Genomic DNA, 26,763 nt, shown 5'->3' with positions numbered 1-26,763 from the left:
ACATTAACATAAAATATATCGATTATTTTCCGTTACACAAATTTTGGCAGTTTTTCCATACACATAAAATTGTTCAAACGAAACAACACGTATAGGCATACAAACACTCATAACTTTAAATCTGACCTTTCAAAAAGAGCAAAACGATGAGTTATACGACTAAAATGTAAGTACGATAGGCTACGGAATATATAAATATTATGTTTAAGGCACTCTACGCATGACCCTATCTAAATATATATATATATATATAAATATACATATAATATATATTTCTGCATTTAAACTCAAATAACAACGCAGTAGAACTATAAATAAATAAAAAAAAAAACATTCATATAAACACTTACAAAATATTATGGTTAATAAATGGCATTTTTCGTAATCAATAATAATCATAATAGTAGATACTCGATAATATTATCCACTGTAATAATAATTCAACGTGTATAATAATAATATACATTATAATCATAGTCACTATAATATATATGTATAAATGTAATATTATACTCGTTAAGACAATTAATTAATAATAATAATTATACAAATACATTTTGTTTTTATATATATAATAATAATAATAATAATAATAATAATACAATATTACGGTGTCTGTGAATTATCATTATTATTATTGCGTAGTAAATTACTCTGTTACTGGGCATCATTGAAATAATCGTTATCAGTATTATAACAAAACTTAATGTACAACAAAATTTAAACGTACAAAAACGTTTTTTTTTTTTTTCCTTTTTTTGTTATTTTTTGGCTAACTTAATATTATTATTACTATTATCATGTATTCGTGTAAAACTGCTGCAACTGAAACTGCAACTACAAAAATGACGTCATCGGAGCTGGAATTTGATTTTTTCGTTGTTTTTAGGTGCCCTCGCGTTGCGTCAGACTGTACGATGTATATCTGAAACAATAGCCGTATGCAACAATGTACCGTGGTCAAATAATGAATGCAGAATATTATCGCTAAAAGTAATTATGATTATCTAGTATCTACATAGTGTGTAATATTTAAAATACGTGCGAAACACAAACGCGTTAAAATCGACAAGAATATTACAGCAATTTTTAGCAACTTTCCTCTTGCTCGTACACAATAACAAACTGAACGGTAAAATATTAAATTTTATAATCTCGTCGTTTTGTTATAATGTAAAACAAAAACAATGATATCGAAACGGAACCATAATTATTGACTACAGCAGTCCAATATGTAAAATCGTCTACTCGTAAATAAATTGTGGTGGTACAAAGAGGGTGATATAGGAAGTACGCACACATATATATATATAATATATACTATAAGAATTCTTACCAAACAAATAAAAATCATAATATATTAAGTGAAAGTTAATCAAATGTACACAATACACAATTATTAATTTTAATTTAAAAAAATAATATAATTATACTTTTGTAGTTCTTATTTCAGTGTCTAAACTCTCAACTCTTAAATATCCAATGTTTTTTTAATTTACTTTTTTTATAGTGAATTTGTGTACTTTTGATTTAATATGAAAATAACCATAAGATAACGACAATTCTGTAGGTACGTGAATTTTGTCTCTTCAATCCTATCCCATCCTATAGCCTTCTATAGTTACTTCATCTGAAAGTGTGTCCACAGACTTACATCACTAATTTTATATACTTCTTGTGATTCAGTTTCTCTCAATGATTCTTATTTGGATCTCCAAAACGCACTAACTTCTGCTCCTGAAGGTCTTACGTTATTAAAACCAGTAACAATTGCTCCAAACTTCCTTGCAGGCCACACATCTATTGTGTTATACTCCAAGCTCATGTATTACTAGTTAGGGAACGTATTTATATGTAATAAAAATACAAAAATATGTACATATATATGGAAGTATAATTTATAAAATATGTGCTAAAAAGTAAAAACATCCAAATATGTGGGAAAAAAATTAATTTAATTTAATTTAAAAAAAAATACAATTAAAATTAAAATTATTGAAATTATTAAAATTATTAAATTATTAAAATGATTTGTTGCATTGAATTATCACAATTTCTTTTAAATTTTCGAATGTTAAGTGTCGCCTATTAGGTCTCAAAATATTTTTAAAACGTTTAAATGATTGTTCCACATCAACCGATGTAATTGGAGCATATTTGAAGCGCATAATATCAGAAGGCGATAATTCCAAATTTTAGAAGTGTGTCTGCCACTCATTATTTCATTGATTGTTTTACAATCAATATAGCCTGGATTTTTTTCTGTAACTGCATGAATTTTCTTTTTTACAACATCTCATCTCCTATTGCTCCACTTACGAGTTTTAATTTTTCAATCACTGATTCAACAATTTGCATACTATCATTTAAGGACATATTTTTTGTTTCTAATTTTGTAATTGTATGTGCAATAAAACTAAAATTCACTGAGATGAAAATTAAAAAAATGTTTAATGTTTCATTTTGCATAATATTTTGGGCTTTTTCAATAGCGATAGAAGTTTCTGGATCTAATTTTGAAATAATTTCTTGTATTTTCGAAAAGTTTTCACAATAATATTGAGCAGCTAGCAACCATGTGCCCCACCTGGTAATTATGGGCTCGGGTGGTAGAGAAAGATGAGGGTATAATTCTTTAAAAATTGTGGTACGACTAGGAGCTTTCAAAAAAAATTTTTTACATTAGCTATGAGAGAATCGACGATAGGGTATTCTGCTCTGATTATCTCTGCCACACGATGAAAACCATGCGCTAAACATGTAAGATGTATTAGTTTAGGATAAAAAATATTTAATGCTTTTTCTGCCTTCACTATATAAGGTGCTGCATCACTAACGAACAAAAGTACATTTTCGTGTTTTACTCCACTTGGCCAAAGTCAACTCATAGAGTCATTAAACAGTTTTGCTATGGTCTGATGATTAGATTTTTCAAGTTTTTCACAGTTAAGTAGTATTGAATTAGTAGGCTCATCGCATAATTTGCCTATAACTACATTCCCAATGTACCTCCCCTCTAAGTCTGTCGTTTCATCGATGGACACCCAAAAGGGCACATCTCGAATCTCACCTCGAATTGAAGAAAGTTTTTCAAGATAAATATCTCGAATATAGTTTTTTTCGCAATGTGCTTTCATCTGGAATATTTTGACCGGTATATTTTTCCAAAAACATTTTAAATCAGGATTTTGTAATTTAAATAATGGTATATCTGAACGAATTAGTGCAAGACAAAGGTCAGTATAAAAAACGGACTTACTATTACTAGATATAGCTGGTATTGACGAGTAAAAGCTTTGTTAAAATTTTTCTTTATGTTGTTTGCTTTCTTTATGTTTTCGTGTTGCAATGCGTTATGTAACTAAAGACCACTGAGCTGTTGATACTGGTTTTTCACATGCGACACACAAAAGAACTTGACCATCGCTTTTAAATGTCTCGTTTGGAAATTTATTAACGTACTGTCAAACTTTGGACGGAATAGTTTTACTAATTTTTGGCATTTTTGAAATTTGTGTTGGTACGTACGATTACGATTACAGCCAAACACTAACTATAAAAATCTACTGCTATCGCCTGTCAACCTGTCTGCTATCGATTTTCAATAGTATATAAATCTATACTATATTAAGATATTTATTATATCCATATGAAAATTATGAGGTAACGACTATAAAAAACTACTAAATATTTGCTCCACGTGGATCGTCACAGTTCATAATGGCTGTTTGTAATGGCTTGAAAACGTATGAACGATGAAATGATAAAATATGTTTAAAAATATTTACAAATTACTGAAATATGTAAAAATATGTAATTATACCAAAATATGTAAAAGTATGTAAAATAAAAGTAGCATCATTTTAATAGAAATGATTTAAATCATGAACATTTCTTATCGATTCTTAAATATCTTGTTTTAATAAAAATATGCATTTACATATAAATCGGTTCCCTATTTATAGTCAATATATTCACGACCGATGATAACCATTCTTAAGAACCCTTATTAGTTGTTTTCGCACGTGGTTCTATTTTACCATCGGAAACATTGGACAGGTTACCCCTATTTTCTTCCAGAACTTCTGATTCAATCTGAATTTATCACATTCAATTTAACCTTTTCCCTCCTTTTTCGTCTTTAATTGCAGAATGTAATCAGTCATTAGCTCCTTCAATCACGGTAATAATCTTATAATTTCTGACTTTCAAATGGAGTATAGATATGACTCATAGACCATAGTTATTGCTGGCAATACCTTCCACTTTCAGTGTTCTTAATTTATCATAGAAATATGTAATTGTTTCTCTATTGTATCTTCATATAGGTTTCAAAATGTAATAAATTTGTGCTTTATACTCATATACATGATATGTTTGTAATTTATTATTTATATTCACACTAATCTATTATGGTTAAAAAGTAATAATTATTTGCGAAGTAATATTTAATTTGGAAAAAAAAGTTATGTAAATATCTTTTTTACTGTAGATCACATATTGGACTGCTCCCAATAGTTCAGGTATTAAAATGCTAAGGGTGATACCTACATCAACAATTTAATGTTTCAATTATGGATTTATGGATACTGAATTGGCAAAAATAATCATCAAAACTATGTCAACATTTAAATGAAATTTAAAAAAAATTTTAATTTCCTAAAACAAAGATAATATCATTACTATACAACGTGTGAATAGTACCGTTTCACACATGTGAAGTATGTCTTGTTCAACTTACCATCAAATCTAAAACAATATTATTTTGATTTTATAAATAGTTGCATGAATTTGAAATGTTTACCACTCTTGCAGTTGTTTTAGATTTACACTAATTATATTAAAATTTGATTTTTTTATATTATATTGTAAGCTGTATACAATATTCTATTTATTAATTCATATGTATCAGATTCAAGTTCAGATATATACTGAGTTATCATATAACACCTGCATACATTTGGAAATCTGGCTCCCGGAAATGATTATCATATTTATATAATTTTTTTTTTTATCGATCTAAAGCTCGGCCTAAAACTATGGCCATTACCTGTTTGTAAGGGAAAACAGTTGATTTGAAACACTTATTTGTATGTGCAGCAAAGATGTGTTGCTACAAAACAGGGGTGGTCACCCATCTCAGTGCTATCAACAACGGACGGTACTTACACTCAGAGCGTTGCCGCAGATTGAGCGTGCGACCGCACCTCACCAAGCGTCTTATAAATTATCTAAGACTTAAAATATAAAATGGCTGAAAACCAGAAATATTATGTGGGGAGGATCAGTGTCTCCAATGACGTTTAAAAGTTTAAGTGTGTCCCAAAATGATTTGCGAAAAGTTGCTGATAGCTTCGGCTATGTGTAGGAAACAATTAGGAAATAAAAAATGGAGGCTGGACATCCACATGACGTCTGTGTTAATCATTATTAGTTTAAATTAAATATTTTATACATTAACATATTTTGTTACATTTTAATGATCCAATTGACATTATATACTTATATAACAATGTTATTAATGAACTGCTTTTGAAATCCAATCTTATATTATTAGACCACGTACCTTTCCGAGTAAAAGGCGTCCTCCAATCGGATTTTTCTTTTCATTCATAAAAAACTCGTTTTCTTTATGAGCTAATAAAAAAAAATACAAAAAATATTGTACAGAAAATGTCATAATTTCTGCAGACAATGGAAAAATATAGAATTTATACAAGTAAAATTAATTAAATAAATATTTACACGAATAAATCGAAAAATGTTACCTAGTTAAAAGGTATTATTAATATTGAACTGGCAATACAATGATATAGTCAAACGCATTATAAAGGAACATTATTAATATTTCTAACCAAACGTGATTAAATCCAAGTCTATACAATGTTGCAATATATGCTGTTTAATTGTGTCGTATATGGGCTGTATTAAACTGATTTCAGGGCAAAGCAAATTCAATAGATTTCCGTATATTATTATACTAGGTACCTATAGACTTTCTACTGCTATGTGTGTTTAGGTGTGGGTCGCATATAACCTACCTACGTTATTTATTTTTATATTTCGTATTTTTATAACGTTTTGTCCGTCCGGCTCTATACATAATATAATAATATTACAATGTAAATATAGTGAAAAAATGACGTATTAGCCCGACGGGGCTACTTCAATTTCGTTTTGGCCGTTTTTATAAAAACGTAATATCGTATAATATGGCTGATCGTTGCAGGCGTAATGCATGTGATGAGAAAATTAGATGGGACCGTTCATCATATACCTACGCCGATTGAGCGGTATAATATTTTTGACCAGTCTGTCCACGTGAGCTGTGTACCTCGTTATGGAACTTAAACTTTTTGAAATAAAATCATTTGAGTATATTTTGTGCTGACAAACGATATAAATTTAAAAAATAATATGCGTTATAGAGTAAGTATTGCGGTTGAAGGCACGTCGAATCTCCCATGCGCCCATAATGTGCTCTAAAGTGCTAACACATAATAATGCTTCCCCATTAATCTACATACTGGATAAATATTATATAATATACAGGATGGTTTCCCAACCATGCTCACCCCATTTTGTCATTGTACAATAATGCGTTTATTCAAATTATTTTGATTTTGCGAATTTTTTTAGATTTGAAGTCAACTTAATCACAGCATTTTTATTACATCATATACGAAGTGGCCTGTGATGATCCAAATTTATTCCATATACATACCTCCCTTTTTACATTATTTTTATTTTGATGCCTCTAAATATAAATTATAAAGGGTAGTTTCTGAGTTATTAAACTTTAAGTTATGGATAATACTTCTTAATAATGGTTTCACATAAAATAAATGTAATATTATGTTGTCTTGTACTTATCTATAAAACTCGAACAATTTTCATAAATTACAAAATTATAATATATTTATGTTAAAATTACTATAATTTTTAAACGGTTATAGTATCTAGATCATCCATCAATAATTTAAATCTATGGATAATTAACCGCCACTGTACTTTAAGACGTAAAGTTTAATAACTCAAAAACTAATAGTTTGGTGTTCGATTTGAATGCATCATACATCAAAAGTTAGAAACCAAAAATAGGGTCTTAATTGAAAAAAAGAAATTTGTATCACCACAGAATACTTCTCGAATGACATAAGATTTCAAACTATTTAGGTATTTGAAAATATAGTCTCTGGGTAACGGTACTTAAAAATTCCAAAAATCAGTATTTGAATCGATGCAATATTAAATTAAACAATGGGGGAGGGATGTTCATGCTTGGCGATTCACGAAACTATATGTATATAATGCTTTATATTTTGTGCGATAAGTGTATTGTTATAATTCGGATAAAATGTGAAAGTTCGATTAAAATGACATATATCATACAGCCCGAAGGCTTGTGTAGGCATGTGATTGTGTGTAAGTGAGATTTAAAAAAACATTGCAATCCAGAAAAACGCTAGGTATCGTTTTATAATAATTTTAATTGTAGGTACTTTATTTCAATAACGGCCTATCTTCAGTTTCTTCCTTATGCTAGGTGACCTGTAATATTATTAAACTTTTTAAACATTCTGATCAATTGGTTATTGCATGAGTAAAAGGGAATAAGTCGATTTAGCTGTTTTTTGATTTTGTTTATAGCTTGCAGAAAACAAATCATCATGTGAAACGTAGTTTTCATCATTAAAATATTTTTTCTTATCTTAAATCATATGTGAAAAACAAAATAAAACATTAAATACAGAATTCAACGTTTTCGTTTACTGAAAATTATTGGTTTTGACTTATCTCCTTTTGTCCACGCAAATTTTGTCCAATTCATAAGTTTGTTTCTATTATAATATTATAAACACCAGTGTGGTGGACTAATATTGTGTCTGTATAATTTATTTTTTTATATTGATTTATTTTAAATATAACGAAAATAATTTTTTTATTTATTTTTGTCAAATCACACTTATCAGCTATCGGTTTTAACACAACATTAAACAAATTCGGATACTATCATAAGGTACGTGTAATAGATTTTAACTATGGATTTTTTTTAAACTAAATTATTGAAATGTAACTTGACTACCCACAAAAAAATAATATTATTAAAACGAGTAGGTACTATCATTTAACATATAAAAATATTACCATGAGAAAAACTAGCTTGATATCAAAATTGTTCAGAATGTCATAATATTTTAACTTGTTAAAGAATTTTATTTAATATCAAATAATTTATAAAGTGCTAATAAAAACCATTCCTTAAAATTGGCTCACCGTGAAATTTGAATAAAAAATATATTTAAAAGCTATATAAAATATGCACCACAATATACATTTTAAGAATGAGCAAAAATACTACCCGTCCTATTTCTTTACTCATGTTATATTATTTTGAAGTTTGCAAAGTATACAAGTTTGTACTTATATGATCCTATATATTTTATGGGTTTTTATACAGAAACAATATCGTCCTAAGCAACTGTACATGTGTATTATAAATTATAATATTATATTATCATTTTCTTTAAATGTAGTCATAACACAATAATACGGCAATAACAATTCATAGATAATCATAATAATATTATGATGCGTATTTCATTAGTATTACTCGTATAAAGGTTGCTTTCCGACAAACACCTGCAATAATTATGATTGACATCCAGTGGCGTATAATAAGTCTCATGCGTGATTTCCCCACCCTGGGTCGTATTTCTTTCAATACATATATTTAAAATTGCATTATTGTTGAATTTTCGTCAGATAGAATACAGATTTAATAGATTACCTATTACTGTTGAAAAAAAATAAAATGAATAAAATTAAAAAAATTTGATTAATGCCATGTCGTAAGAGAAGCCGTGGGTTTCAGGAGCTACTTTGTTTATCACCCCTCCCCACCACCATCCCCATCACTTGGCTGAGCTTCAGATACGCCACTGTTGAAGGTCGGCACGTTGTATAAAGACATATTTAATTTAACGATACACATTATAATAATATTGTTGTTATGAGTTATGACTTTCATACTTACGTTTGGTATTCGCTGAATTTTTTGTCTATCGGTATCCGGTCGTCGTAAAGCGTGGGCGCTTGTAGGATGATGCCCGCCGTGCCAGCGAACACGGCCAGTGTGAATATCCACAAGAATAGTCTGTCCAAGACCATCGCGACGTACTTCCAATCTTCTTTCACCTGCACAAAGAACGCAGAGGATAATCGTACGGAAATAATATTGTTGTCTACATATACTCGGCAAATCAGAGTTTAGATTGATTGTTTGATTGATTGATTGTACCTATAAGGCGCAAAGTTTTCGTTCGAGGTCGGCCAAGTAAGCCGGAAAAGAGTTGCGTCATAGTCGTATACGTGATAATACAGTAAGTTTTATAGGTCGTATAATAATATATTATAATGCGTTGCAGGATTACCGCCGTCGAACGTTCAGAAACACGCTAGTCGACTTTGAAGTTGGTCCGGGAGAGCTAAGGTGAGTGGAGCGCGATATTTTGTTTTCGGTCTCATTCCCAACAATATAAACTTATCATACATGGGTATTGTGGGTACGACTATATAGTGTAACAACGCGTTTTGACTGGGGTACTCTTCAGAGCAATACACAACATGTTATGTTTGATAATCCAATTTTTAAATTCGAGTGAAAATTAGTAAAAAAAAAACTGTTAGAATGACCGGTATTTTATTAAAACCTATTCCCATGTCTGATCATATCAATGTCCTATTTAAAGTTTCCTAATCATTGGAACCTCAATAAGCAAATTTAAAAAAAAATGAAAATATTTTATAGTTTAAATTTGGTTTGATTTTTACAATATGTTTTATTTTGTATGAATAAATAATAAGTAGTCGAAATAATACTTTGATTTTCAATTTTGATTATGGTTTCTGATAGGAAATTGGATCTAGTTTGTGCATTAGAGAGGTCAAACTTAAAAATCAATTTTAAAAGACATAACTTTAGTAATACTATATATTTTTTTTTACTAATAGAAGGGAATGAATGAATAAAAAATTGTCAATGTCTGTAGTTGAATTTGAAACGCTCTTTGAATAACGGCCGGGTTAATGTGCTAACCCACGAATGTGCAATGGAAGAGAGATTTGAGTACAAGCTATTTTCTGTTGCAAAAATAGAACTGCGAGCTATAATTTGAAAGTCGAAAAAGTCTGAAGTCTGAGAGTAGTAAATGCGTTATTATTGGGCACACAAATATAAGAAAACAGTTTTGAAAAGATTGAACACCTACAACCTCTATTATTTCATACAGCAAACATTTATATGATCACTCGTCTCGATTCGCTAGCGTGGGTAATATATTATTTATTATTGTAATACACTTGAAAAACGATTCTGTATTATAACGGGAATATAAAATGTATATATTTGCATGCAATAAGTGCCCATTATTTTCAAAATTACAATGCAAAATCATTATATTTGTATCGATTTTGTTAAGACCACATAATACGATCGAATGATTATACGTCTTCTTCGACGTTTTTTGGTCGTTTTGCCTTATGCACAGTCAAACGCTCGATGTAATTGAAAAACTACCTCTTCAAAATACCGTCTAGACAAGATTTTTCACGAATGAATGCGCTACTAAGACCCTTTGGAGCTTTCATCCAACTCAAAAAAAGAAAACCATATAAAAAAAACATCTTTGCTTTTCTAGAAATCATGTAAAACAACGCGAATTGTCGTATAGATTGTCTGCGAACGGGGAACAGTTTAAATTATATTTTACGACACATCTTTAATATACAATATGATGATTGGGGTTGTGGTTTATCAATGTTTATAAATACATACTTTGGTCGCGTCGTCCGTTATTTTCGTGTGTTCCGCGATGAATCGGATGCAGAAACACGACTTGTGCATGGCCGGAGGACAGGACGAATGTAGAAATCCGGGGCTCCTGAGCAGGATCGAGCTCTTGCTGCAGTCAGTTGTCATTTCGGTGACTGATATCTCGTCGGAAATCAGACTCTGCGCTACCCCGTGTATCTGACAGCTACCCCCTTCGCCGTCACTGGAGTTTATCAATAAAATAATGAAAGAAATATTTTTATTACAAATTTATTTGGTTAATTAAGAACAGAATAAGATATTAATGCAATGTATTAAGATAACGACTTATAATAGGAGCAACTAAAACCAACAAAATAAATTGTTTTACGGTTCTACTTATGAGATACGTCATAAAGGTATTAAAAAGTATTCTAGTTTCAAAATAGCTACAAAGAGAATCGTCGACGGTGAATTAAGAGTCAACAGACATTTCGTATAGAAAATACACATAATAAAAGTTTCTCGGGCTTTTATTTTTCAAAAAGCAATAAAGTTCCACGCTTTAACGTACCGGTAATCAAAATTATATAATATGAAACATCCCCATATTTATGTAATTTTGTTTATATTATTAAATAACACCAAAGTATAATAAAAATATTTTGCTTTTAAATAATTTAAATAGCTTATTTAGCTATATATATTAATATAGTTATATCGAACGCAGCCATTATTATTATCATCATAATGTATTGTTATAATTAAATTATCAGGTATAGATGAGCGTAAAGCACTCAAAGTATGAATATTGTTTGTGAATAATTTAAGATGAATTGCAAACAAAAATGTAATTTTGCTGTTGATAAGTAGAAAGAAAAACAAATGCGGTTAATTATTTTGGAGAGTGGTGCAATTTCTATTCCAAAAACTCGTAGTTATGACTTATAGGAACAGTTCTAAAAAAATTCAAACATTCGTAAAATACTTCGGACACACAAAACAAGATACGGAATAACTCAAATACTCGAATGGCTATCTCCTCAGGGATATTACTCCCTCATATAAGTGATAAAACAATATTATATTTCGCTTCATCGTGCTTCAGAATTATGTGGGATGTTTAAGTTTTGATGTGAAAATGTTTTTGGTAATATTAAAAATTAATAGAGATTGAAATATTAGAGCACATTATCTATACATATATACAAACATATATGTTACATCCCAGACGTGGAATTGCCAAATTCATGAGACGGGAACTTTTGGCCCATTTCACGAAACGAGCTATCGACCTGCACAATTTATGAACTGGTGATATCCAGAACTGGACTACGACAAATGACTCCCAATTTATAAGCTGTTAAAGTTCTAGTCTTCTAGAACACTTGTGATAAGGGCCTAATAAATTACACCTAACTCTAACTGTTATGTATTATTTAGTATTTCATATAAAATGGCTTAATGTAGTACAAGTTTTATTTTCTGCATATGAAATTATTGTCAGCTTAAATTTACCGTATGCTCATCTTATACCAGTACAATTAATGCTTTATAAATAACACAATTATTTTTTTTGAACTTTGATTATAAGTAATATTACTAGAGGTCCAATGTCTGTACTATTCTTGGTTGTTGTGTATTTATGAAATTTTTTAGAAGAAATAGATAAAAAAATTCTCATTCAGATCAATTAAATATCATTCTGGAGTATAAGACAAAAACAATTATTCAAAAAATTGGAGATAAATAGTAGGTACTATCTGAGACTATTAGCAGTTTAGCACTTGACATATTAGTTTTTAGTTTTAACTTCCCAGACAGTAGATAATTGTAAATATAGATAATATTGCTTTTTTGTGTATAAACATATTAAAGAAATGCATTTTTAAAAATTGGATACTTCGCAGAAACAATATGCAAAGCCTTAAATAAATCTCTTGTCTTTCATTTTAAATAATATACAATTTTATGTTAAATCGTACTCATTTTGTATTAAAACGATTTTTTGACATTAAGTTTCGATGTACAAAATGCGTGCGTTGACATCGTTTTAACTATATCTACGCTTTTTTTTTTAATGATATTAAATATTATGTTGTACGTTTTTCATCATGTCGTGTTTGTTCACTCGATGTGCAATAGTAAGGAATTTCTTTATGAAGAAACACCGAAACCCATATTTTACGAAATAATTAAATGTGCATATTTAACGAAATGTTCAAAATATATAGGGAATGTTTCACGCATCAAGTTGGACGTTTACGTATAGGGGTGCAACGTAGATAGTATATATTATTATATATTATTGTACAGCACTTCTGACCTGGATAAGTCTTCTTTGGAAGTTTCTCTGGTGCCTTTCGACACGCTGCTGTCGTCTGTTTGTCGACGACCTTTATCTCTTCCGGGCTCTGTGCTGTCGTAGCCGCAGCCGGCCTGGAAGAAACACGGGTGTATGTCTCTGCCCTTCAGCATTATCGAACCGGCGTTGAATCTATTCACAACACATTTCGTAATCGCAAAATCATTAAACAGTGTTTAAGACGCGTGTCGAGAACAACGTGTTAAGAAATTAGTTTTATTTTCATCTACTTATGTGTGATAATATAATACTTATTGAAACATTTATTGTAACATCCATTTAACCAGAATATTGTTTTATATGAGTATGACCGATTTAGTAAATTGTATTTTAGATTTAAAAAATAATAACTTATCATATTAACATAAAAATATTGAAATATTCTTCTGTTGACGTTGAATTATGAACATTGTGTTTAGGTGATTTGACAATTTAATATAACTGTTTTTTTAAATTATTTTTACCATTCGATTGTTTTATAAGATACCTACAGATACTGACCACGTTTTATAAAAAAAATATAATATTTTGCCCAAAGAGTGAACGTTGATAAAAGATAATTTAGAAATGTTGTTCTACACAATAATATTACCCTTATGTCAATAATAATATAATATATACTCGGCGTCGGATGGTAATATATTGTAATTACTGATTAATCTAACTATTAGTTGTTGTACAAAAATTTATCATTTTTATAAAATTATGATCACGAAATCTTAGATTTAATAGGTTATAGTTTTATGAATATATATTAAATGCATATATTTTCTACAATAAAAAAACTAAAATGCAATTAATTTGAGTGCATTAGCGATGAACAATATATTATGTGAAGACTGTACAGTAGGTTTCTAGATATTATAGACTTTGTTAAAATTAAAAAATATTTTATTTAATTTTAAATAAAATGTTTGAAATAGTAAATGATAGTAATAATAAAATCATCGTGTAGGTATAACTATAAGATTTATGTTATTGTAGTGAATGGAACCAAATCTGAATGATTAAAAATGATCAATCAAATAATTATAATTTATAATTCACAATGTTTATTTTTTCTAAACACATTATTATTATTATTATTATTATTATTTAATGATACCTTATCTTTACTGAAATACATATGAATAAAATATGCTATAAAAACAACCATAAAAATAAATTTAATGTGTGCACTATAATATGTAGTGTGTACTATCGTCATGTATGTTTAGATGATTATCAAACATTTTAAGACACTTGTAATAAAATAATATTACAATGCGAGTAAACTGCAAACATATGACATTACACTTTGTAAGACCTGTGTTATTATTAATAAGTACAAATACAAATGTATTTTTAATTTGATTGTACATTTTGAGGAAATAATAAATTCTTCATGATTTTCAAAACTTGAAAGAGTAAGAATGAAAATAAACTATGATACAAATTTTGTTTTAATTTATCCTGTCGACAGTAAATATTTTACTACAATTAGAAGTATTTAAGCTGTCCTTAGCTTCAGTATAAGATTTACTTCGGGCTACCAATAGACTATGGTTGATATTTTGAAAAAAAAAATATAAAACAGTGTACTAATATCAATCACTTTCTTTAGATTGTTTAAACTCTATTCAGCTAATAAACTCCAATAAAGCACAAAACAACAAACAATTTATAATTTAGTATACTTTATTATCTCGATAGTTAAATATAATTATCGTCTAAATTATGCCCACCATAAAACAACAACTATATTTATTGACAGCTGTACAATGGTTAACTGTAAAATTTTTTGTTTGAAAAAAATGTACTATCTTAAATATTGCTAAATATGAGTTTAAATAAAAGTGATTTTTTGTAATACCATTATTAAAGCTGGTTGACTTTATAAAAATATGTAATTAATTCAAAACATGCTATTGGTCTTGTAGGTTATCCCTTATTTATTGTAGTAACATAATTTTTGGGAAATGAACTCTTATATTAATTTAAAAGTGAAAATAAATTAATTGTTAGTCATGAACAATTTTTTTTAAATATAAAATAGCAGACTTAATATTATATAAGTATTCATATTGTGCCTATTTACTTGTTTGGTTCAAACTGGTACTGAGGTCTCCGCATGACTAAAAGTCTTGGCAGTATATGGATGAACACTCTTTTCACCCAAGGTGCCATTTTGTGCGTCTGAGGTGATCGGAAATGAACGTTCAATACGACTACTGTAACACATATGCTGGAAAAAAAAACGTTCTTAAATATTTATTTACACTTAAACAATATTATTTTTCAACAGAACAGAAATTCAAAGGAAATATCTCTCATGAAAATATTTTGTTTTTGAACTGATAAAAAAATCATACAAAAGCTCTCCAAAATCAAATCAAAGCGTAACAAAAGTCTGTTTTATATTATATATTATAGAACATTGGACATTTGTAAGAAATATATTCTGTATTTAATAATAATAAGATTTGATTGTTGATGCTTAAAAGTTCGAAGAATGAACTTTGATTTATAAAAATTGAATAACTTTTGGTTAATTTAAAATTTTTTTTTTTTGTTGAAATAATTAGATATTTATAGATAAAGATATTGATTTTCTGTTGCCATAATATGTGCCGATACGAAGTATTGTTTATTGATTAACACCAATTGAAACGTTGATATTTAAATGTATAAAACATCGTGTTATTTTTAGTGTTTTTATTATTTACATTAAATTAGACAATATCGAAACAACGGGTTGTAATTAGTGCAAATTTAGACTGCATAATGCATATGTATATTTGTTATATATGTATACATAGATAAAAATATAGTTTACCTAAATTATATAAATATAATCACCTACATAAGCGTAAAAAGGAAGCATACTTTTGAATGGTTTATTAGTGTACTACTATTTATGTGTGTATTCCATGATAATTTCCACGTTATGATTTCAAATAATAATTTATTAAGTGGTAAATTAAATATTTCAAGGGGTCTTAGAGACAAATATACATATTATACAATAATATTTTAATGGGATTACAAATTTACGGTTCAATCATCAAATGTATTACCTATACTTCACATGGGTCCATAACAGAGAAGTTTAGTGTTTATTTTATTGTTTTACTTTATAATATTATCATTCAATCCATTTTTTTTTCTATTTATGTAAACATGAGTTTTAATAATGTACTAGATACTCATACAACGAGTACATTTAATAAATTTAAAATTCAATCAATATAATATTATATAAAACTATTTAAAATACATTTATTATTTCCAATAGTTCTTCACTTTGTCAAAGGTTTTCAAATATATATTTTGTTCACGCTCTATATTCCGTTATATGTATCTACAAGGTTTGTACAATTATCATGAATAAAACCATAATTCTTTAACTACTCCATAATATAACGACGGTTTAATTTCAATGATGCATATAAAAAGGTCCAAGCACAATCACATAATTGTAACTTAAAAAAAAAAAATCGAGTTTGGCTATTTATATTCATACATAGGTAATATATAATATACACAGAACAAAAATAAACTTAGCAATAGATAGTATGATTAAATGAATATTGAGGTTAAGAATACGAGTAATGATTGTTATTATACATAAAGTATAACAAATAAAACACTTCGCTTGGTCAGTACACACATAATAACACAATATTATAATATATATATATATATATATACTATTATGTATTATTCTACGAAAAATTAAAAAATTGATTGATTTAAGTAAAATTTGTAATGCCCATAATTTACAATCATTCATGTTTTATAATGATAATACGAACCTAACAGATAAATATTCCGGAACCTCAAACTAAAATTAATTAATTAACCAATAATTTACATAAAAATCAATTCACAAATCAAACGCGATCAAATTAGTTATGTTTCATTCCTAAAGTTTTATTATTTTCTTTCAATGATAATTTATCAATAACCATTTTTTTGAAAATAAACAGTGTACTTAATATTTTTATTATTATTTTTTGGGTGTTTTTTGAAATAAATGTAAAATGTCTACAGTCTACTATTATAGTGATGTTGAGTACATTTACGTACAATAACTATATAAAAATTAATTTCAGACACAAAACACAAACTGATTTTATTAATTAAATGTACACACATTATGTAAGGTGTTTTTGAAAATGTTACTTTGATGTTCATTTAAGCTATTACTTAGTTGATCAAGTGCTTCTACACATGTTGTGTGCATTATAACAAAACTATTTGTTACAGCGTGTTGTTACTGTATGTACAGTAACATAAAATAGGTACATACGCAAACATGTAAGCTTCAGAAGGCGCATTAAGTATATTGTGCTTATTTTTGATACATATTGAATTGAATAAGATACTGTTAAATATAATTACAAATCATATTCAAAACGAAGGGTATATATTATAGTTTATAAATCATAATACACAGTGTACACTGTACACCTATTGTGCACACCTATTCAGTACATTTTCGAACGACAAACCGTGAAGACCTAAAAGGGTATGCTAAAATAAAATATAAACCAGACACAACAACTAAAAGGGATTTCATAGGTATCTGAGTATAACTTCCTGAAACAAATGATGTGTCTACTAGAGTGTGTTTAATATTTATATCCATTGATTTTTATGTGTATTTGACCTTAAATAGCTTTTACTTTATATTTTTTGAAGTAAATCAAAAATATTAAAATTGGTTACGTATGTTTATAAATTGGGTTATATTCACTTTAGTACCTAACCACATAATATTAAATATATAACTTAAAAATGAAAATAAAAATATTTATTTAAAATGTTCAGTTATCGTCGTAGTTTTTCTCGAGTTTAGGTTGATTATATAAAATAAATAAACAAGTAGGTATAAAGTTATTTTAATTATTATGAACTGTAAATTTACATTTAACTTATAACAATTAATAAATAATAATATAAGTAAGTAAGTACTTTATTAAATATGATTTAAACTCAGTGTTCTAAAATTTTAAATATGGCCAAAATAAAATCTTATCTAAAAATCACCTACATAATAGTAAAAGTTATTTTACCATCTTCTAGTATAAAAGTCACTACCAATTAGAAATAAAAAATATTTTTATAAATATCTTCCTGTAAATTTAGATAAAATTATTGAGAAAATAAAAAAAGGTTGACGAACAATTAATATCTGATGATAAATTATTCAAGATTATAATAAACTAACTAAGGTAGTAAGGTCCATTATTATAATTTATAACCAATACTTGTTTTTGACAAATCTTATCCGAAGACAATTTATTGAAGTACTATTATTCAAAAAAATAGAAAAATATATTCATCAATAATTTTGTTAAGTCGATAACCAATTGAAATAATGTTTTTTAAGTTTCCGTGGACTTATTTACACTTTTTTATCCTTAATACCTTCACTAGGAAAATTAATAGCGTATTTGAGTATTACGTAAATTACATTTTGATTAAAATAAATATCCACACATCAGCTCAATGTCAATGGGAACTATATAAGTAATGAATTCGATTAAGTTCCAGTTGACTTCATTTCTCCAAGTAATTGTAGAATAAATTTCAAAACCATTAATCTGGAATTAGTTATTTGATAAACTGTAGGTAAACATTATTTAAATATATGCGTGTTTAATAAACATAAATATAACTAAAAATAACAATTCAAATTTTTTCTACTGAATTAAGTCATCAAATTTTGGTAAGAATTAAAACCATACAAGTAAATTGATGTACGAATTGCTTGTATATAGACTATTTTCTAATAGACTAAAGGTAAATCTTATTGTGATTGCAAAAAATTAAAACTATTTGCATTCAAGTCTTAAGAGTCTGTCCAAAAATGAATTGTAATACATACATTTACAGTCGATAATTTTGGAGATGACATTAGAATCTATAAAAGATCTTTTAACAGAAGATAATGTGGTCTGCAATACTTTCCTTCAGTTAATATTAGCTGAACCATTTGTGAACAAATTTTAAATTGGCCCGAAGATGACAATTGATGTGTATTAGACACGAAGCACCAACTAATATGTTTTCAAAATGTTTATAGTATTTTATATTAAAAAAGACTACATTATAAGACGAAAAGTCAGCAGTATTGAAAAATCGGGACTATTTCAACCATTTTTTTTTCACGACATTCAGCCAATATAATAATATATTGACAATGAATGGTCGGAAAGGTCCCATGAAAGATTGAAATACATATTATGCAAAAATAAGTGTTGAAACAAAATAAGTGTTTATATGTGCCAAAAAAAAAGTCAAATGAAATATATTGTATTGAAAATTGTCGTTAAAGTTGGTTTTGTTGCAATGAATAAAATTTTATATCTTTCTTTGTCTAAACTGAAAAATACTCTTTTCCACGGATGTTGTTAATAAAATACAATGATAAGAAATCTGTAATACAATTTGTGCCATAAAATCGTATTTTTACACCTAGACAGAAGTTATTGAATTGAAAATTGTGAGCGGTGAAATATTTTTTTAAAAGTATTATATGACAAAATTGATTTTTATACAGATAGACAAATGTCGTCTGATAAATAAATACATTTAAATATCTAATAGTAAATTTCGAATAAAGTATTTTAAATTTAATAGTTCATAATTTCTGAACATTTTATTTACATTACAAATTAAATTCCGATTAGTTGATCGCTTGTTGAAATTATATTAGTCCAAGACCAACAGTCGAGTGTTTTTTTATATATTTCATCAAGTTAAAAAAATAATGATAATATTGTTTTAATTAATATATGGTATAGTGCTGATTTTTAATTCGTTGAAAATACGTTCCACATTTTCCTAAAATAATAAAATAAGCAGCACGCACAGTTTAAAATTGTTCTGTAATTTGTATTAAACTTTTAAAGTGTCGTCATCACAATATTGACAATTTACTTGAATACAAAAACACTCCGGGATATTCAACTAAACAATAATGTAGTTGTAGGTTCGTTTATTACGTTAATATGTTAAAAATGTTTATTGTTCACTTTAGCCTACAGATATTTTCTGGAATAATTTCCCAGCCACTTTAAAATAGATTTATTTTTTGCAACATATTATTGACCGGTCATTAGGTACAGACGTCTGGGTAAAGAATATTTTTTATTTCCTACCATTTTGGAATAGTTTATTATTTAGGAAACGACCAGAAGACAACCACTATTCGAAATGAAACCTTTTTAAATATTACAAAACTGAAACTTCACCTGGAGACTTGTTTGATTTATTTATTTTTAAATCACTGTCAAAACCTTGGTCTGAAACCAATATTTTGAGGTTAAGGGTTTTTTTGGTTCTTATAGAGATTCTGTTTAGTTTAAATGAATGCTGATCTAGTGTAAAACTGTTGGAATGCCGTATAATATAATATTAAAATGTTCTTATTTATATATGAATATATTGTTTTGAAGAAATTTAAAACTCCAGTGTGTTATGACTTATGATTAACTGAATTCGCGTAGCTTGACTTGATTAACGGACGAAAAATATTTCTATTGAATATTCGAGCAAAAAGAATTGGTACGATAAAGCCAAAAAAATAGTTTTTGTAACTGGTCGACGTTTCAAAGTTTTCGTGACGAGCTAAAAAGTAATAATAAATAAAGAAAAATAATAATGTCTGATTATGTTATATATATTGTATACGTGACCTTTACTTCAATCTGAAATGAAATACGTGAGAGCATTATCGTGTCTCTTCACATTTATGTCCACTAAATGGAAGGATTCCGAATACGTTTTCAGTGCCCCCTTTTTTCAGCCATACATAGTATAGCTAGACTACCGTTTGGCCGATATCACGAATACGAGTCTCCGTCACCGATAAAGAGAGAATATTTTTATTATTAATGGTTATGGGTCCAAATGTAAGAAATATTGTCCTTAAAGCTGAACAATATTTCAATATTGTATTACTGTCTAATATAATCCTATATAATGCAGCTCAACTTAGCACGACTTAAGAAAAAATAATAATATACAACGAAAACAATATAATTTGTCATTTTGAATAAGTTCATTGTATATAAACTACATGAGTAAAATTCCCTATCAGACAAAAATATTATTTAATGCTTGTCACTTATATAATTAAAAGTCGTATTAATTTATACAAAATAATTTACTAATATTTTCTAAATTTTATATTAAATTCAAAATGTTAAATTATAAAACAATTAATATTGTATTAAAATTAAATGAAAAAAAAAACTGAAAGAACAGTGAAATAATAAATAATAGTAAGTCCCTACCTGCTATTACTAGAACTTTAATTATTCAGCACCGTTTTAGTTAATGCTTACGTTATCACTTTACACGATACACAAATTGGACAGTTTGTTTTAATTAAAATTACTATTTAAAAACTATGTAGCTCTGACTCGAGAGTTTACTACCATTCATTTAATTTATTAGAAAAACTTTTGTTTTTGTTTTTTTTCCTAACAATAATATAAGCTATAAATTAAACTGATCAAAAGGATACAAAAAATAATAATAATCCATGTGTTTATATAATCCTTTTCGCCGAATGAAATGTTATTTTATAGAAAAATAAAAAATAAATAAAATCTAATATAAACCATGAACAACGGTTTTCCAAATAAACGTATTCACAAAAAGCTTCAAATGAAACCAAAATAATAAGCCATTTATTATCACATTAAAAACAAAAAAAAAGTTCAAACTCGTTCATATATTTTTTCGATTTATATTCTATTTACTTTCGATTTTAAGTATTTCATCAGGTAGATTCGTTGCAACAAATTTATCGAAATATTTTGAATTCATAAAAAAAGCATGCAATATATTAATCGAAAGTAGAATTTTTTAATATGACAATATCACCAATGACTTTAATCGTTCCGCATTGCAGGTGTTATTTTATATTTTTTATTACTTATTAGATATAGCTTTCGGTATCGGGTTGCTGTTTAGTGTTTCTATCAATCACGAACATTTCAAAACTTCGAAAATATCATGGAAGCATTAAATGTTTCAATGTTTGTCATTATGACGTGTGACGCCTACTCATAATGTTAAATTATTATTGTCATTAAGTATAACGAAGCTATTGCGATTTGCGTGTTAAACTATAATGAACGAAATTAGTTTGTGTGTGTGTGTGTGTGTGTGTGTGTGTGTGTGTGTGTGTGTGAGTGTGTTCAATTGTATGTTATTAATCGTGAATGTGTTAAATGTTTACAAAACTTAATTTTCAAACCGTTTTGTGTTGAAGGATCTATTAGAATTTTTTGAAAAATAATAGTGCAAAATACAGTACCTACTCAGAGGACCGGATTAATTAATTAATTAAGCATTAACCGATATTATGGTTTGTTTTACTATAAATTAACGCTACAATTGATTGAATGCATTTGCTCACTATATTGCACACGGATTCATCAGTTAAATCATGTGGTTTAATTGATCATCGTTTTCATAAATCGATTAACCGTCGTCATTGTAGCGTTCATAATCCAAAGGTACAAATAGATGATTTTAATCGGAACTACTGCAGTATTGTATACAGGAACAGGAGTGTTATAATTGTGGTTTTAATATGATAATAAATATCATAAATATTATTATAAAATGTACAAAAATTTGTAACAATTATGAAGACAATAAATATTATTCGTCTGTGAATCAGGATTAACATTGAAAGACCACAGCGTTATATAGTCAATAGATATTAGAACCAACAGCATCAACAGTTAAGATAGTAAAAATTGAGATCGAGTGTGGTTAGGTTAGGTACAGCGACCACTGTGACTTAAGAAGGCTGTGTAATTGTATCTCAATTTGGGCACTTAAACCATGCATTGTACGAGATGTATGTGCAAATCGAAGAATGTAGATGGATGTAATAGCTAGGATGAGCTTGCATAACTGGGTACGTTGACAGGTTGTAAGGGAAAGTTGCAACCATCGAAGACAGTAGAGTTAGGGCTGCCGGTATTTCGGTGCTTTGAAATTACTGTGACATACCGTATAACTACTCTGAAAAATCGTTTTCTCCTAACTAAATTAAATTATTATTATTTTAATGTGCCATACATGATTTTGATCACATGCAATGATCAATAATCAGATATTTGTTATTAATAGTTTTTGACAGTTATGTTATTATTTGTATTATATTTGTTTTACTTATTTACGAATTTGTTGTACATATCTCATAATTATATGGGCATTTTCGTATGAAAGTAAAATACATTTATCGATTTCATTTTTACTGTACCTATTTATTATTTCGTTATTTTGGTATACTATAATGTATTTTGTTGGTATTGAATTCAACACTATAATACCTGGAGTTATTTTCAATACCGTCAACTCTAGAAAACATTAGAAGAAGAGCATTTATAAAGAAAATTCATTATACTTCGCTGTGTATTTGTTATAGGTTTTTCGGGTACGTAATGGTGATTTGCGGTTACCGTTTCTCACTAGTCGATCGTTAAAAAGTGGCATTTTTTTATTAAGTGAAAAAAACTACTGACACTGCGCTAGTTGTGAAATCACTAGGTATATTGCATGCATCTTGAGTCCTCAATTTAAAATGCGGAAAAAAATTAGGTTAGGTTAGGTTAGATGTTCACTGTCACACCGTCAGAAGTGTAACAAAGAGCTTCCGAAAGAATCGATACGGTTTCGATTTGTTGCCACGTATATAAATGCGCGCACAGCATTATTGAATGACCGTTGAGGTACGAACGAAATGATATAATCGACAAAACTATTCAGATGGAATTTCCGTTTCCCGACGATTCCGAGGAAATGATATCGACGCAAAAGGCGACGAGGGTGGAGGTGATGAAAAACAAATGATTAACTCGTTTACATTTTTTTTTAGTGCTCTCAAAAGTAAAGACATCGTTTTCAAAATCGAGAGGACTGGAAAGAAATCTGTTCGATGAGATTTTTTTTTGTCGTTTCTACTTTCGTATAATATACCTAATATATATATATATGGGAAATAATCCGATTCAGTGGAGTCTTTGTATTAAAAATAAATCGAATCCAAACAAAGGTGTGGAGATAAAATAAAGGGGAAAACGACGAACAAAACATTCAACAAAGTGTCAGGAAAATGGTGACGCCTTAGCCAGGTCGGCTGTAGAATGATTAATAAACCAGTATATTTGTGACTAGGGCTTCGGAAATGTCCGAAATAAAATTTGTTAAACGTCTATCGATTTGTAAGTTTGGTTATTAAAATCATTTACACTCTCTCTATTATAACTATGAATAAGTATGACATCTGCAGCACGTGCATACCCTTCAAATCTTTCTTTTCTGTAATGCTTATTGTATGCGTACAGAAACTTATTAATAATAATAACTATAAGCCGCAGTATTATTAGCCGACCATAATGTGATATCATACTTGACCAATATACTATTATGAAATTGATGATTTTCTGCAACCACAGTACATTTGTAGCAATAAGATTTCGATGAAATAACGCGATTGAAAAACGGAAACATTTTAAGCGGATTTCATAGAATACATTTTTTGAGCTCGATTCTATAATGTTTTATTGATACAAAATTATGTAGTGTGTTAAGTGCGGCACGTGCATGCAACAAAATCTCCAAGCTAATATTTAATACAATATTTTGTGTATTTAGTATTTACTGTATAACATTTTAATATGGTAAATACGAATGCATACTTGAATTATTTTTATCTTGATTAACAAAATGTAAGTACAAATTTCAATCCCTATCCATTATTACCATGAGTGCTGCGAAAAGAACCAACAGTGTCTATAAGACAATCACGTAATTGATATAATTGATATTATGTATATTATATATATAAATATATGTTATTCATAAACGCTTCAGAAAAATTCCTAATATTAAATTATACTTCAACCATTAAAACGTTAAGTATCTATGTATACTGTATAATGTATATTGTATACATGTATCGGGAAATGTGGGTCGAGCAGGAACGATAATAGTTTGTTTGAGCCGATTGATCTGTTATTCGACTTAAATATAAGAAATTACCAGCGTTATTATTTTTTTCTGATATTTCAAATTTTAACCGATTTTACACCTACTCGTGAATTATTTGAAGATTAAAATATTTTAAAAACCTTATCGTACAAATACAAATAATACACTTTCCTTTAACTTTGATGGTATTTAATATGTTAATTTGTTTTTATAGTAAAGTTATAACGCAAAATGGGTTCTGTAATCTGCTGAACACATTTTTTCTATGTTACCCATTTAAGGAGTGTTCCATAGGACGTGGTTGATACAAATATTTTTTGTTGTATATTATTAAGTAGATGGTTTTTTTTATATGTAGGTACCTGTGTTCTATGTAATATGTAATATGTATATTGTATATATTTGCAATACATTTAATTTCGAAACAACAGTTTCTAAACTATTAAGCTTTATGTTCTAATAGGATACTAATCCTAGTACTAATAGTAATTATGATGATAATTTACACACAAATAAACTATATTGATTTTGATTTTGGTATTTGGTCTATGATAATTTGATACTACTTTACTAAGTAATAATAATATAGCCAGTAGCATTTTATAATGTGAAAGTACAAATGTACGATTATAATAACTAAACAGTGTACTTTATAAACTCGAGTACTTGCGACTTACGTGGTTATATTTTATATTTGACTAACAATCAGAATCAAAGATTAATAACCTTAGTACGTACATACAATTTAATAACTCAGTAATTGCTAGTCTGAATTTCGAATTGTTCAAAAAATAATCTGCTTAATTTAGTTTAAAGAAAAAAGGGTGGTTTTTCTTTGACGAAAAGAAGTTTGTGTCACCATAGGGTACTTGTTAAATGTTATAAACAGCATCTGAAACTATGGTCTTTATTTGTGTACCAAATAGTTTTAAAAAACAGAATTTGAATAACTCCTTTATTAAATAATAAAAGGGGTGTGGCATGATGGTGAATCGCAGGGTATATATTTTACAATTTATTATTACAAACTTCGCATTTGTATAACGCTCATCGTGTATCCATAATAGTTATTCGTGTTATTTGTAATTTGTATCTTAACAAAAATGCGTCCCAATGTTCGTATTGTACTATCGTGATTCGGAAATAATGAAACGCATTTCATCTCAACAATGTACTCGGGCCCGATTGTGGATAAGGAATGAACATTTTCAATATTTAATGTATACCATAGCTATCTCATAATATTAATACAATGTGTTGGATTATTCTCGGGAAAAATGTGTTTCCCACTCAATCAAAAAAAAAAAAACCAATGGATCATTTTCTGCAATCGTACTCATTGGTTTATCAAAAATCTTTCGTTTCGATGGACATTACAAACGCCGTACAACAACACAACGTTTTTATCCGATTTCAAGAAGATATGATTATAGTATAGTTTATACGTAGTAATACAATATACTTCTATATGTAATCAATGATATGACATTGTGTGAACCATGTGAACAATTGTTCGATCACGGGTAATAATATATAAAATTTTCTTTTTAGTACTTATTTAATCGAACCAAACAATCCA

General features: G+C 28.0%; 1 protein-coding gene across 6 annotated transcripts in view; it reads right to left on the bottom strand.

Moving 5' to 3' along the window:
* Window positions 1–566: 566 nt before the first annotated feature.
* Window positions 567–26,763, bottom strand: part of LOC111040164 (acetylcholine receptor subunit alpha-like) — a 177,806-nt gene continuing 151,609 nt past the window's right edge. For 3 of the 6 annotated variants that reach the window (XM_022323934.1, XM_022323933.1, XM_022323936.1), the window contains exons 9-15: window positions 15,256–15,402; window positions 13,140–13,310; window positions 10,838–11,057; window positions 9,038–9,198; window positions 7,503–7,551; window positions 5,567–5,637; window positions 567–925 (exon numbers count right to left, since the gene is read on the bottom strand). In XM_022323934.1, coding sequence (XP_022179626.1) covers window positions 7,509–7,551; window positions 9,038–9,198; window positions 10,838–11,057; window positions 13,140–13,310; window positions 15,256–15,402 — 742 coding nt within the window. In that variant the 3' untranslated portion in view covers window positions 567–925; window positions 5,567–5,637; window positions 7,503–7,508. The remainder of the gene's footprint in view (window positions 926–5,566; window positions 5,638–7,502; window positions 7,552–9,037; window positions 9,199–10,837; window positions 11,058–13,139; window positions 13,311–15,255; window positions 15,403–26,763) is intronic. The other 3 variants (XM_022323935.1, XM_022323938.1, XM_022323937.1) reach the window with 3 other exon arrangements.

This window comes from Myzus persicae, unplaced genomic scaffold, assembly GCF_001856785.1.
Source record: "Myzus persicae strain clone G006 unplaced genomic scaffold, MPER_G0061.0, whole genome shotgun sequence".
Taxonomy (NCBI): Eukaryota; Metazoa; Arthropoda; class Insecta; order Hemiptera; family Aphididae; genus Myzus; species Myzus persicae.
Note: the sequence above shows the minus strand (reverse complement) of the source record. Positions and strands in the feature narration are given on the sequence as shown.